At 38.5% G+C, this 15,630-nt stretch overlaps 1 protein-coding gene across 6 annotated transcripts in view; it reads left to right on the top strand.

Moving 5' to 3' along the window:
• Positions 1–5,663: 5,663 nt before the first annotated feature.
• Positions 5,664–15,630, top strand: part of nrg2a (neuregulin 2a) — a 120,472-nt gene continuing 110,505 nt past the window's right edge. For 4 of the 6 annotated variants that reach the window (XM_036143138.1, XM_021312150.2, XM_021312152.2 and 1 more), the window contains exon 1: positions 5,664–7,100. In XM_036143138.1, coding sequence (XP_035999031.1) covers positions 6,689–7,100 — 412 coding nt within the window. In that variant the 5' untranslated portion in view covers positions 5,664–6,688. The remainder of the gene's footprint in view (positions 7,101–15,630) is intronic. The other 2 variants (XM_036143140.1, XM_012855282.3) reach the window with 2 other exon arrangements.

Raw genomic sequence — 15,630 nt, 5'->3', positions numbered from 1 at the left:
CAATATTTGCCTAGAAAATGAACTTTATCCCCAAAAACACATTTCAATGTCATTGCAGCCCTGCCTTAAAAGGACCAGCTATCATCGTTTCAGTGATTGCTTCATTAACACAGGTGTGGGTGGTGATGACGACAGGGCTGGAGATCAATCTGTCATGATTAAGTAAGAATGACAACCCTGGACACTTTAAAAAGAGGCTGGTGCTTGGCATCATTGTTTCTCTTCTGTGAACCATGGCTATCTCTAAAGAAACACGTGCAGTCATCATTGCACTGCACAAAAATGGCCTAACAGGAAAGAGAATCGCAGCTAGAAAGATTGCACCTCAGTCAACAATCTATCGCATCATCAAGAACTTCAAGGAGAACGGTTCCATTGTTGCCAAAAAGGCTCTAGGGCGCCCAAGAAAGACCAACAAGCGCCAGGACTGTCTCTTAAAAGTGTTTCAGCTGCGGCATCGGACTACCAGCAGTGCAGAGCATGCTCAGGAATGGCAGCAGGCAGGTGTGAGTGCATCTGCATGCACTGTGAGGCGGAGACTCTTGGAGCAAGGCCTGGTCTCAAGGAGGGCAGCAAAGAAGCCACTTCTCTCCAGGAAAAACATCAGGGACAGACTGATATTCTGCAAAAGGTACAGGGAGTGGACTGCTGAGGACTGTGGTAAAGTCATTTTCTCTGATGAATCCCCTTTCCGATTGTTTGGTGATAACCAATGCCTTTTCCAGCATGATGGAGCACCTTGCCATAAAGCAAAGGTGATATCTAACTGGCTCAGGGAACAAAACATAGAGATTTTGGGTCAATGGCCTGGAAATTCCCCTGATCTTAATCCCATTGAAAACTTGTGGTCAATCATTAAAAGACGGGTGGAAAAACGAAAACCTACGAATTCGGACAAAATGCAAGCATTGATTGTGCAAGAATGGAATACTATCAGTCAGGATTTGGTCCAGAAGTTCATTGAGAGCATGCAAGGGAGAATTACAGAGGTCTTGAAGAAGAGGGGTCAACACTGCAAATATTGACCTGCTGCATTAACTCATTCTAACTGTCATTAAAAGCTTTTGTTACTCATAATATGAATTATGATTTCAATTGTATTTCTGTACGTATGTGATGACATCTGACATACACACATGAAAACCAGAGGGCAGCAGATCATGTGAAAATATGACATCTGTGTCATTCTCAGTACTTTTGGCCATGACTGTATACATAAACCAGAGCTTGCATGTGGCATAAATGAAATTACTTGCTGCTAAGGGCCCTTCAAACCAGCAGAAGCCCCTGAGAGTACCTGACATCTCATGCAGGCTATAAATCTTACATTTTCACACGTATTTTGGAAGAATGTCTCTACTTTTAAATTTACCCTGATGACTTCTAGATTATCAATCTGAAATTAATGAAATCAGTTATAATTTGTGTTTGAAATTTGTTTTTGTTCAAAAGTAATGACATGGCAGATCCTCTAATAATACCTGTCCTTAGTTTCATTGCTATGTTAACAGTCAGTTTATGGCACATAATCGATCCTTTCTGCTGAATGCAATTTATTGTACCTGCTTATAGGTGCAACCAAATGAACATGGCCACTTCTTCTCAACTCTACTCAGTATCAAAATATTGTTCCCCAAAGCCAACTGCCTTCCCAAATTAGTAAATTAGAGATGTAGTTACGACTCAGATTTGATGCAATTTTATATCTACAAGAACTTATTTCCTCCAAGGCCTTTTAAAAGATCCTCAATATGACGATCAGGCACAACAACCTCTTATCCCATGCATGAGTCTTTAAAATGTCACTGTTTATGAACCTTAAGTGTTATACTCAATATAAGTCTGGTCTGAATACTAGTGGAAGTGTCAAAGTATCTCTTATATTAATGATCTTATTTTCACTCATTTAGAAAAAACAGAAATATTTTTTTAAATCAATAATTAGCTAACATCAATTACTGATTGATGCTTCAAACTCTAGAAGCCAGTCCTTAACTCATTAAACTTATTACATGTTTGGAACCTTGAATGTGCAATAGCCAGAACCAGGAGGAAATATTTTATCTAGAACGATGCATAATTTACATTCTTACAGTATATCTCACTCAGCTTAACTCTGAGTTTAGACACTGTGGTGGAAAACAATAATAGATTCAGAATTTCTTAATGGGCAGCTAAAAAAATTGGCTCAACCTTTCTAAAGTCTGATTCTTACTGATTCTTTCATCATGACAACACTGCAGACTCACAGCTGTGCTGTCCACAGAGGGCTGAGTAGAACATTTTCCCCAGCTGAATCAGAACCAGGATCAACTTGCCTTTTGTGAGAATTGTTTGCTTGTTGTTTGGTCTAACCTTTCTATTAGGTTCTTGCACAGTTTTGCAAGTTTCTTCTCCATACCTCAAATAAACTTAGAGTAACTAAGTGACTTTTATCAGAAGCATTTTTCTTCGCACTTATTCTTCTTCCAGATTGATTTAAAGTGGGATACCATCCAAATAGCTGGGGACCAGGGCCAGATAACTCAGCTGCTCCCTCTCTGCCAAAGAATGACCTTCAGATGGGCTGTAACTGCTTTATTGCCAAGATACTCTTCAGCAAAGCTGGGAAATAGGACAGTGAGAACCAGAGGTCCAGAGATCCAGTCCAGTCTATTGTGCCACAGGATATGGGCCACAGTTAGGCATCTTACTTCATCTGCACACAGCTGCTGGGGAAAAACTGACACATCTAGGATGTTTGAAAACTTTAAATGCCACATTCCATCAGTAAATATATTTCTATTGACATGAAATTCACATCAGACGTCTTGTATAATATGATTGAACTTGACTTTGTAAAGTGCCTTGAGATGACATGTTTCATGATTTGGCGCTATATAAATAAAATTGAATTGAATTGAATTGAATTGAATTGAATTTAATAAGCAAAGTAATCCACATACAAAACAAAATCAAAACAAATCAGTTAATAAATTAAGTTATGTGTGATGAAGTGGAATAGTTTGATGAATAAGTAATAAATGTGAGAATAACAAAAGGCATAAACAGTTTTCTTTTGAAGTAAAAGAAAACTGTTTACTTGTGTCTGTGTTTAAAACACATTCCTGCTACTTTGGGTAAATCAATATCAGCAAATTTAGTATTAACTGATGGTCTACAAAAAGGTTTCCCATCACCAAAGTATTGCCCAGACAGCAATAATTGATAATTCAGAAACCTCTTACTATTGTAAAACAAAAATAACAGCAATGGTTACAGCTGCATTTCTGAACTTGTGAGTGTCCCAGTGAGGGCAGATGGAGTCATATTCTGGAAATTGAAGTGGAAGTTTCTGAATAGCAAGTGAAAAAAAAAGTAAAAAAAGAGGTTTTCCAAGACCAAGGAGTACTCGCAGATTGGTTGGAACTGTGAGAGCAATAAGTACTGGATTCAACTACAATCTGCTTTATGTACACTCATTATGTTTGGAAAGTATGTTGAAGCTTCTTTAAAGGTATATGCAAAAAAAATAAAAAAATGGATGAGCCAATGAATTAATTAATGGGAGAATATAATCTGGTCACATGAGGTCAAACCTGAACTGCACAAGGGCTGGATGGTAATTCAATAACAATATATATATATATATATATATATATATATATATATATATATATATATATATATATATATATATATATCAATAGACGTCGGAATCTACAGAAAAAAAGAGAGTAAAGCTGCTGGCATGACCCAGCCAATCCCCTGAATGTTATCCATTTGAAAATCAGTGGAAAGAACCCAGGATCAGAGTGGACAATTTGTTTTGAAGAATAGGTCAAAAATATAGTTGAACAATGCATGTAAGTTGTTCCTCCACTCTGGTCAAGTCTTGCAATTTTTATCATCAAGAAAGGCTTTCCACAAAGTGCTAAGTGAATTTATCTTAGTGTATTCAGAGCTTCCTCCATGTAGCATTCCAATTTATGACCCATAACATTATTCGTGGACTAAATTGTTTTTATTTTTTTTCTATGTATGTCTTTCTTTGATTTCACATCTCCAGATGTGGCTGCATTCTCCTCTCAGGATGTCTAATCCCAAGTGGCTGATGATAATTACTTAAACTGAGAAAAATGATTGAACTGTTCAATATTTTTTAGTACAATTGAGTACAAAATCAATCATTGTGTGAAGGAAAAATATAAAACATGAAATAAGCTGTAAAACCTTGCATTATTACTTAGAACTTAGTCAAGGCTGCTCTTGCATTTATTATTGCCTCAATGCGGCGTGGCATGGAAGGGATTAGGCCGGGGCTCTGTAGAGCCTTTAAGGAAGTCCATGTTTCTTTCTTTGCAGTGTCTAGCATGTTTGCAGTAATGATTATAGTGTCTCTTCATCTTCCTCTTGGCAATACTTCAAAGATTCTTTCTTAGGCTTGGGTGATGCATGTTTGCTGACCAATCAAACACAGTGGCATGGTAGTCTTTAATACAGGTATTGGTACTTTTGGCAGTGTGGGCAGGTGCCACCGCCTGCTGGGAAATAAAACCAGCATCTCTCATAAAGTTTGTCAATGGAGGGAAGCATGACATAATCCAATATTTCCTGATTAATAGCTGCACTGACTTTGAACTTGATAACAAAACACTGGACTAATACCAGCAGATGACATGGCTCCCCAAATCATCACATGACTGTGGAAAGTGATGAAAACACAAGTGTGAAACTGACCAGGAAGTATGTCAGGAAACTGACGGTGGAAGGAGCTGCAGGATTTTCACATTGGGCCTCAACCAACTTAAACTCCTCTCACCAGACCCTGAGACCTTGATCTCTAAATATAATGCAAAATAAAAGTCCAAATAGAGTGAATCACTTTTTCCTTCCACTAAACCTTTTATAGATACACCTGAACATAACCATCTGTGAACAGCAATCTTATTTAGTAATGAACATTTCTGAGTCTCCTTTTTTGGATTCTCTGCTGGACAACTGTCCAGTCTCCATGAATGTGTAACCCTGGCTTAAGATTTTTATATAAACAATCGTTGTATGGATCTTATGATAATTTTTTTTAAATTACCTGTAAACCCTATTCATGAAAATTCCAAATTAACCTCCTTGAGTAATACATCTAAATATTCGACCATTTCTAATTTTCTGGGAAGAAGCCGTGGCGTTACAGTAACATTAGCTGCGCCCTCCATGTGTGGAGGCTCTTTTTTTTTTTTTGAATGACCACTGTGGTCGGCAGATGTCGCTCTTCATGACTACTGACACTTCAACGTCCTGTATCCGCAGTGTATTTGGCACAGAAGCCAAACCTTTACCCTCATACCCTGAGTTAGTTTGTCAATAACATTTATCAAGCAAACCTTAAACGATCATATTAGATGTAATTTTTGCACAGAACTATACCAGTTTTGTGCTAACGAGCACTCCTAATGCGTTAGACAAAAAGAAAAAGGAGAAGCTTGATTAAAAATGATTATTTTGATTATTATCATTTCCAAATCTCTAGGTGTTTTTTTTAAAGTTGTGGAGTTCTGTTTTGCGGCTTGATCAGATGTGTAGATTAAATGCGGGTTCCTCAACCTCAGTTTTTTCCGAGGCAGAGCGGCGAATGTGACCTGAATGCAGGGCATGACTTAATGGGATGAGACGCAAAACTCATTCAGAACAGTCTCCTGAAGACTCCGAAACGCTTTCGCAGCGTTAGTCATCGCCCGACTTCCCGGACTTACATATGCGGCTTCATTTTTGCCTTTTTTCCCCCTCTCGTTGTTGATTTCTTTTTATTTATTATTTATTTTATTTTTATTCTTTTGGAGGGGGCGAAATGCCTTGGCTACAGTAGGATGCGCTTGTAAGGAGGGAGAGCCATGGATTTAGGATTTTCATTTGTTTCATTACAGAAAGAGATCCCCGCCGATGAAACACCATGGAGTGACTGATATGCAGTATTAAAAGGGGGGAGATAGACCCTTTTGGTCCGTCGGTTTCTTGTATCCTGCGTTTTTTTCCCCCTTTGGAGCCCCTTGGCGATCGGTCTTATTTTCTCTCCGTCAGCGGCTGGTAGGGGAGGCGGAGAGAGAGCCGCGGTGGAAGGCGGCGTTTTAACGCTGTAGCTGGGGTGCAGAAATGATTCCTTTTATTTTTGAATTATAATCTTTTATCGTTGTCAAATGTTTTTCCTGGAATGAAACGGGTCTTTTTGTTTTGCGACCAGCCTCCCCCAACTTGTGCTTCACTGCAGCATTTTGCGTCTCTTCCCTCCGTTGCAGATGATACGGAGAACCATAACAGCGGCACCTTCTCACTGCAATTTTTGGGGGCAAAGATAAAGAGTGGCGTCGTCTTATGGCAGCATAACGGAGGAGGGAGGGGGTCGAGAATTCCTTCCTTTAAAAAAAACTACAACATTTACAATGCCTTATCATTAGCAGAAAGCAGTGACTGGATTTAAAACCCAGCGTCATCCCCGCTGCAAAAGCTGCTGTTTACCCGCTGAAAAGCATTTGGGGAAAAAAGCAGCGGATCCCAATGGCATGGACACTTATGCAAGGTCCGCCGCGCTGCCGTGCTACTGCTGGAGCCCACTCGCTTTCTCCTCCTTCAACCCAGGTCCACCGCCATCGCCCCGCAGCCCAGAGTGCCCTGCCGCAACGCGACCAGCCCCCACCGAGCCAAAGCAGGCGGCATGAGGCTTGATCCGGTGCATCTATCCATGCTGCTCATCGGGGTCTCATTCGCCTGCTACTCCCCGAGTCTGAATTCCCTGCAGGACCAGGCTTACAGGTCCGCCGTGGTGATCGAGGGCAAGGTGCAGTCCACGCCTGCGGGGAACGCGTCCGCGGAGCCGTACCGTGTGAGTGTCAAAGTGCTGGAGGTTTGGCCCCTGAACAGCGGCGGTCTGGAGCGGGAGCAGCTCGTCACCGTGGGGGAGTTCGGATCCGAGGCTCCGTGCACCAAAGTGAAGAAGAACCACAAGTACATCTTTTTCATGGACCCCACGGACGAGCCCTTGGTTTTCAAGGCATCGTTCGCACCCCTTGACACGAGTGGAAAGAACCTGAAGAAGGATGTTGGGAGGATCTTGTGTGAGGACTGCGGTAAGTTCATGTTGCCTTACTGAGGTCCAGAACCCGGAAGAATGGGCTGTGTGTTTAACAGGCATACCCGGCGTGCTGGTGCAGGTTGGCTGCTTGGCCTCGGATGGGCTTGGAGTCACTGGCTGTACTAGATAGTTGCTAAAGGGGCGTATATGCAGCAATTTTCCACTACTCTAGCAGGCATCCATAGCCCACATGATCAATCAAACTCTCTTTCTCTCTCCCGTTCTGTAAACTGAATTAGCCTTGGCATGCGCCTCGCACTGTTGCTTGGGAGGAATTACAGCTTTACGTGTTATACATCAATCTATATTACTACTGAATCCAGTTTTATTGCTACTTAAAAATATCCAGGATTCCAAGTTAGATGTCCATCTGATTATTTTTCTTAAAAAAGAAAAGAAAAAAGAAAACCTGTACGTAACGGACCGGATGCAGTTTCAGCACCAGGGACAGCGGCGTGTCGCCGGTTGCCTGTCACGTGTAGAAAATCACGCTGTCCTCAGCAAATTGGTTCCTAGGCTATTTTTAGTTTCACACCCAGCTTTAATTCTTTAATACCTAAAGCGTTTGGACGACTAAGTCCTTCTTACACATATGCTTCCTTAGACATACAAGTCTGCTTTATCTGCTTTACCTCTCGGCAATTATAAACGAGGACTGCAGCTTCACAGCATTGTTACCATTGCTGGTTTCATCATATTATTTCTTAGAGAGTTTCAATTTTATCTGTTTTAAATTAGGTCAGAAAATACATTTACAGGGGCTCTCAAAAATTTGCATTTCCCCGTTAAAACCTGTTTTTTTTTTGTTGTAATTTCAAACAAAAATTAACTATGGTTGTGCAGTGAAGAGAGTCAACATCAGTAGCACAAGACATTTTGGCACTACAGTAACAAAAACCGGATAGATTTGCAAAATGAATAAAAATGAAAGATGGACACTGGCCAGGGAGTTTGCCAATGAGGCCTAAAGGAGGAAATACACCGGGTACGTAACGTAAGTGTAATGTAAGCGTAATGTAAGCACTTACATTACATACCTTACATTAAAAACCATACATTTACACCAGATGCTCCTCAGCTGTGTGTTTCTGCTCTGAATAGAACTATCGCCACATAGAAAGAGTACCAAAGGAGCACCTTAGCCTTCCGTCCTCTAGTTGACAAACTGTTGCGAGAGGAAAGGCAAAGAACTCAGCAAAACTGGGCACATCCCATCGATCAGCAGCGTCAATAAGGCGACTTCTACCACCTTGTGGCCGAACTGAGACTTGACTTTTGGGATACTTTCGGAAGTGAACTTTGACACAGGATGATGTTTTCCTGGTTATCTCCAGCCAAACAAGAGCAGATTTGCGTCTGAAATTAGAACTTCAATCTAATTTAGGCGTCGTGTAGCGTAAATACATGCGTTGTGCATGTGTATCATGCTTCTAGTGTACATTTATTGACTGATTAAAATTAAAAGTTAACCTAAGCGTAGGACGTGAATACTACCTTGCTGCGCTTACGCATATTTCCTCATTACAACACCATTGAAGGAACAGCAGAAATTCCCAGCAAGTATTGGTTTTGTTCAACATATGCCAACAATCTCTTGTATGCTCCAATATTTTTGGTTTAACAAAAGGATTAGTCTATACGACCAGGGTATTACAACTTTTACTAAACGTTTTTCTTTTAATATCTTACCCCTCTGATATATTTGTTTTGTTTTCAGCTGAATTGCATAGTTTATTTGAAATTAAAGGTGGAAAAGGTTTGTTAAGGATTTGTCATGAAGAGGATTTGTCTAAGTTAATTTCATCGCCAAAACTTGAAATTTTAACAGCTTTAATTGATTGCTGCCCAGAGCTAAGTTTAATCTAGACAGTCTTGTGTAAAATAAAACAAAAACAAACAAAAAAAGCAAGAAAAATTGCAGTTACATAGTCATCCAGCATTGTGATTGGAGTCAAATCATCACTAATGTTTTCATACATATCATTCGGCAAGTTGCTGTGAACCCACATTATTTTGCTGCCATGAGTAGGCCCTGGTAGATTTCGGTGTGAATATTTTACAACTTTTCTTATCAGAATTGATAGAGGTCATTTAAATTGTCTGGATTCCTCTTATTGCTCAGATTTTTTCTCAAATTTAAAGTTTTAAGGTGATGGGTGTATCAGTGTCTTAGCTGGCTTTATCCTTTCCAAATCTGGTTTTGATCTTTGCTTGGGATTACTGTCCTATTGGTACATACAGTTATGTTCAAATTTCAACAATCTGACCACAGCAGATGCCCTCATATGAAAGAAAAATCGTTTAGAATGATGAGAGACAATCATAAACCGGATAATGCTTGAACACCAATGATGGAAGCATCATGCTGAGGGTGTGCTTAGCTGCCAGTAGTACGGGCTAATTGCACAAAATGTATTGAATAATGAAAAGAGGAGAACTACCTCTACATTCTCTAGATAGTTGAAACTTGATCTCCTGTTAAACAGGACAGTGATCCCAAATACACATAAGAAGTGGTTTTGGAAAGAATGAAGCAGGCTAACAATAAGCAACCAAGAAAACCTATATGGTAAATAAAACTAAATACAACTTGTCTTAAGCCACAAAACCAAGTTGAACCTTAATTTAATGTTATCTTTTCAAGTTCTATAAATGTTTTATATGCAAAAGTTTATTTTGATATGGTTAAAGGATAACAATTTCTTTTTGAGGTCTTAGAACAAATATTAACATTTTATTTAATTGAGAATGTTTACATTTTAACAGAAAGTTCCATATCTATAGAAAAAAAGTTTGAAGCCCAATTAAGACAGTAGACATTTAACCAAATCAACTGCTTTTTTGAACCTTTGAAGTTTTTCTCTTGTTGAAATCTTATGTAGATGTTGCATAAGACTACATTTAAACGTGCTGAAAAACAGCCTTTATATTTAAAAATGCTGTTCGGTTTTAAAACTAAGCTAATTTGGAGGCACTAAAGAGCCACATACGGCTCCTGAACTGCAGGAAGTTGAACTATGGCCTAACTCTAGGCAGATATGTGGAAGCAGACCAACAATTTAATGAAATAACAATATTAACAAAATAAACTAGCAGTCAGATAATGCCAAAAAGTTAAAATAAGGTGGAAATGAGAATCTCGACGATCTCAAAAAGAGAAAGGAAGCCCAAGTGCTTCACAGCAGATTATGAATAAAACAATTCCGGTCTACAAAACCAATATTCTTCACACAAACTTTGTTTTTAGTGAAGGAAATTAAACCAATTTAGAAACAACTGCCCGAAACTCCAAAGTTAGAATGGAAGCAACAACCTAATATTTTATTAAATAATAACTTAACCAAGTAATGGCCTTCGGTAAGACTGTCATAAAATAAATTGTCAGTCACAGGAAGAAAATAATTATCAGTTTGATGAGACTGCATCTGAATCGCATACTTTTGTGGGTAAAAAGCATTTGGGAATCTAGAAAAATCTAATGTCCAAGTTCATAGGCACACCTGGTAAAGACGAGTGAGAAACCTTGAAATAAATTCAGCTTTTATTACAGAAAAAAATATTTCACAGTGAAAAACGAATTAATTTGAGGGCATTTTTCTTTTGCTGAAAATAGTCAGTGTCAAAGAATAACGGGCCACAATTTTTAGTATATGTGGCTGTTCTTTATATGGGCCATGGACATAGTTGCTTAGGTCATCATTAAAAAAGGGTGTATGATTATTAGATAGAACATTAATTTTATTGGTCATATTTAAGTTTCTGTGCCTTTTATTCATGTGTAGGGTGTTTTAAAAAAAAATCCCCCCCCCCGCGTTCTGTTGCAAATAGTGAGACTCGGTTTGAAATCTTTGTGTGTAACTTCACAGCATTTTATCCTGTGTTTACACATTTTTTTTTATCACTAAATGAAACTGGATTATGCAAGTTAAAAAAAGCCATATGCTCCAGCTCTTAGAGTGTGGGCTCATATCAGATGGATAAAAGGCATGCAGATGCTTTCTTTGCTCCAATCAATCAGTAGTTTAGCTGCTTTTTTGGGGAAAGACAATGAAAACAAACAAACACGAGGTTGGAGTCAAGGTGTCAAATACTAAAAAGACCTTCCAGGATGTTATCAGCAAAACAACAAAACAAAACAAAAAATAAACTGTGACGGCATACAGGGTGTATCATTGCCCTAAGCATGAGTGGTTGGGTTTCAAAGGTTTAACTGCAGCTGAATTATGGAGATAAATCAGCAACAATCAAGGAGATACATTTTCCAGGGGAGTCTGTTGTCGCTTTGAAAGCAAGGCTTCTTCGGCACTGGGTGTGTTTGTTGTACTTGACTCCCTGCAGCACACATCTTTCTCTGTGTGGCACATCAGGAAGAGGAGAATCAGAATGCTAAAACTGGGGTCTGCTGAGCAGCTGCAGCTTTGACTTCAGAGTGAATGGAAACTGATTATCAAACCTATACCAGTTAATATTCTTGGTTCTCAAACAATTAAAAAGTCTTCTCGAGAATAAATGGCAGTGGAAAAAAAGGGTAAATCTTCCTTTCTCAGCTTTATTTCAATGCATAATCACATTCCACATTTCTTTTTTATATCACTGAACACGAGACTCTGAGAATAACTCCCTTGTATTTATGTCTGCTAAAGAGAGATTAAAATAAAAATTATTGCAGACTTCACCTTTTACTGTAGTTTCAAACATTTTCCTCATTTTGCTATAAAATTTAATTGGTACAACAAATCTCTCCTGTTGTTTAGCTTTGTAATAAACATTTTATGTTTTTTGACGCTGACCTATCTTTTGCATTTTGACCGTTTTATTTGTTACAAATGGGTATAAAAGCGTCAATGTAAATTGCTGCAGAACAGTTTTCATGTCCAAGTGCAACCTGTGGTAAAGGGGCACAAGATGCCACTCTTTGCTGATGTTCTCTTGGATTTCTCATTTTGAAGATTACCTTAGAGAAATTGTTCTCTCTGTGCATCGAATACATGCCCCAGAAAAAAACACGAGGTCGTGGATCACTAATTCAAAGTTCGTGGACACTGATTCACACGAAAAAGTAACCACTGGGAATTTGTTATCAAAAAGACAACACATCTTAAAATGGGATTCCCTCCACAAATAAATGTTCTTAAATCAAAGTTAGTGTTCTTCTAAAAAGAACTGTGAGGTTGTACAACTTCAGGAACAAATGTATTTATTATTTCAAAAGTCTTTTTCACGTCTTTACCAAGGGAACCTAGTTTGTAGTTTCTTTTGAGTTGTCAGCTACATTTCCTGTACTGTCACATCGGCTCATAACAGTATATCATTATAGCACACTAAATCAGTCGTCTCTTCTTCATTTTTTATTAATTTATGACAACTTTTAATCACATCCTTCTGTTGGAACTAGCCCAACATGTACCACATAACATCATGGATTCTGTAAAGGATTGTCAGCAAGTTGTTAAACTGGTATGGCCACCTGTCTCAGCACGCTTTTTAGCATAAAGCATCCAGTCTGTCTAAAGAGTCTTGTACTCAGCTTCTTTTGTTTAACCCTCGGTTGATCAGTTAAATTATTTCTAGTAGCTATGATTGTCCTGTTCTCTATTTTATTCCCACATGAAAACTTGTATCGGCTTCATTTAAGCTGCTAAATTTGTGTTTCTATACTGTATTGATGTCAAATGCTTTTGTCGAGGCCCAGAAACAAAAACATATGTACAGTGTACATCTGTTGCCAAGCTACAACAAAACTGGAGAAATATGAAATGAAAACGCTCTGTTCCTTACTTCTATAATGCATTTACTGGCCTTTTATTTTTTTATTACAATACAATTGAAAACTTTTAAACCACTATTAATTTTCTTTCAAGTTGCTTCCAAGAAGCCAGACATTTTTGCATCAGACTTTCTCCTTGTCAAGTTTTCTTGATCAGTAGTTCTCAAGGTTTTCTGAAGTACTTTAAGTCTTTTGTTTTAGGAATCTTTCAGAATTGTTCTGTTCATACTTAATCAGTCTTGTCTGATCACATCAGCGTCATGTGTGTGTGTGTGTGTGTTTGTCATTTTGTGTGTACTTGTACTTTCAGTTCAGCGAAAACATTTTTTTTTCTAATTTTGCTAGCAAAGTAAGGACTTTGGTGTAAAGTGAAAAACTATTTTTGGTCCTCATTTTTTCTGGGCTTGGACTTAGGTTTAGGACTAAAGTGTCAATTGTGTTTACGTTAGAGTTAGTGTTGGAATTGTAGTGGTAAAGATTAGGTTTAAGGTTAGGGTTATTGCATAGAAAGGGTTGCAAATGAATAGAAGTCAATGAAAGTCAAGGCATGGTCCTCAGTATTTAAGACAAGAATGTGTGTGTGTGCTCGAACGCGTGCGTGTCTGTGTGTGTGAGAAGGAGAGGGAAAAAAACAAAAGAAATTTCAGGCCTAAAAAGATCAAATTAAGATTAGTTTAATTAAATAAAGAGAGGACACCTGTATCATAATAAGTCATATATTAAGGTATTAGCAAATACATGGAATACCTGACACAGGACGTGGGCATCTATGCCAAATTGGCTCCTTGTGGCTACTAAAATAGCCACAGGGATTTTCTATGTAAGACTGTGTTACCTGTGATTTTGTAGAGCAGCAAGCAAAGTGTGAATATAATATGTGTTTGTGAGAAGCTGTCTGAGAAGAGGGCTTGAAGGCCCACATTTTCCAATATACTAACACAAAACGTTCTTACATAAGTATTCATACTCCTCGGATTTTGTAACATATTGTGACCCTACAATTACAAACTTTATTGTATTTAATTGGTATTTCATAGATAAACAGAAAAGACTGCCAAATTTTAAAATATAAGGGAAATGGGGGAGTATGTGTCCTTTTTTTAGAAATTAAACTCTGAAAAGAATGGTGTGCTTTAATATTGCTCCCCCTTTACTGATTGATGCCCCTAATTAAAATTCAGTTATACAGAGTCACACTGTATGTGATTCGATTTCAGTATAAATTCAGCACTGCTGTGAAGGATTCCGAGGTTGGTTTCAGAACGTTAGTGAAAATAAAGAAACAGCATCGTGAGGACTCAGAAACACAGCAGACAAGTCCGAGAGAAAGTTATGGAGAAATAAAGCAAGGTCAGGTTATAAAACAATATACTATCTTAGCAAAGGCAGAACTTTTCAATCTATTACCTGAACATGGTAAGAATATGGCAAAACTGTATTCTTAAAAAAAAAAATTGAAAAAAATCAATAGGTTCTGCAGACCCCTGTACAGGGCCACATCCACATCGTGGTGTGATACTGTGCTATGAGGGAAGAAAAGAACAATAACACTTATCAAATAAAAACAAAGATGAACCATCATTTATTCCAAGACCTTTCAAAATGTTTTGTTATTTGCTTAAATTGTCAGGCTTATGCACAACAATGACTCAATTTATGAGCTTATATGAACCTTCTTCCTGTATGAGTAGTGGTCATACAGTAGTACCTTTTAAGTGCTTATTAGTTTTCATGATTGATCTGTTATTCTTCACGGGCCATTGATATCGGTCTACACAGCTGTCTTCAACACAATGATGATCGAGGAAACCCTCGATCATCATTTCCTCTATCAGTGACTAGAATAAGCAGAGATGACTTCAAGTTATTTACATGTCTGGAAAGGTTAAAGCGGGAGTAGAGAATGACATCACCAACTAAGGAGTAAGTGTTTACTATGGTTGATCAAGCAAGGATGGTAATTTGTTGCTTCATTGCAACACCTTTTGGACAGTACATTAGTCAACATCTGTGCGTTAGTTGAAACAGGAAGGAAATTGAGATCAACATTGCTTCATTACTGTTCTATGATTTCATTTGTGTCTCAACCACATTTTACAGCAATTCTAAAAGTATTCACATCCCTGGAACCCATTCACATCTTGTCATGTTACAACCTTGACGATTCTTGCATGAATGGCACCCTGGGCGAGCCTCTCCTTTACCATCTAACCAAAGCAAATGCAGGAAACCATATCATCTAAATTCATGGGCGTTATCCAATCTAGTGCAGTCCTCCACAAAGGACGCAAAATAGTCTCCTTATTGTCAGCAGCAAGCAGATGGCGCCAACTCCCCAGTGACTGCACAGGCAAAAAAGCAATTAAAGGAAATTGTTCAATGTGCAACTGGAGGTAAGTTTGATCTGCTGCTTGTACACTCCCATTTCTAATGCCACCCTGGGAAACTGCCCATATAGCACATATGATAAACTGCCAGTGGTTACCAGTGATCCAGTGATACAAGTACAAGAAGTAGTGCATGACTGTTAGAAAAGGATGCATGGTTTGAATTACTTCTGCTAATAAAAGTCAGGATAGTTTTATGTGCGTTTATATTTAGCCCCCTGAGTCAAACCCTTGTACAACCACCCTTTGCTGAAATTACACGTGTAATTGTGTATGCCTGTCAGCTTTGCAAGACAGCTCAGGCTCTGTCAGATGGGAAGGAGAGTCTTGATGTCCTGGGACGTCAATTTTCAGGTCTGGCTACAGATTGT

This window comes from Fundulus heteroclitus, chromosome 11 (genome assembly GCF_011125445.2).
Source record: "Fundulus heteroclitus isolate FHET01 chromosome 11, MU-UCD_Fhet_4.1, whole genome shotgun sequence".
NCBI lineage: Eukaryota > Metazoa > Chordata > Actinopteri > Cyprinodontiformes > Fundulidae > Fundulus > Fundulus heteroclitus.
This window is presented reverse-complemented; position numbering and strand designations above follow the sequence as displayed.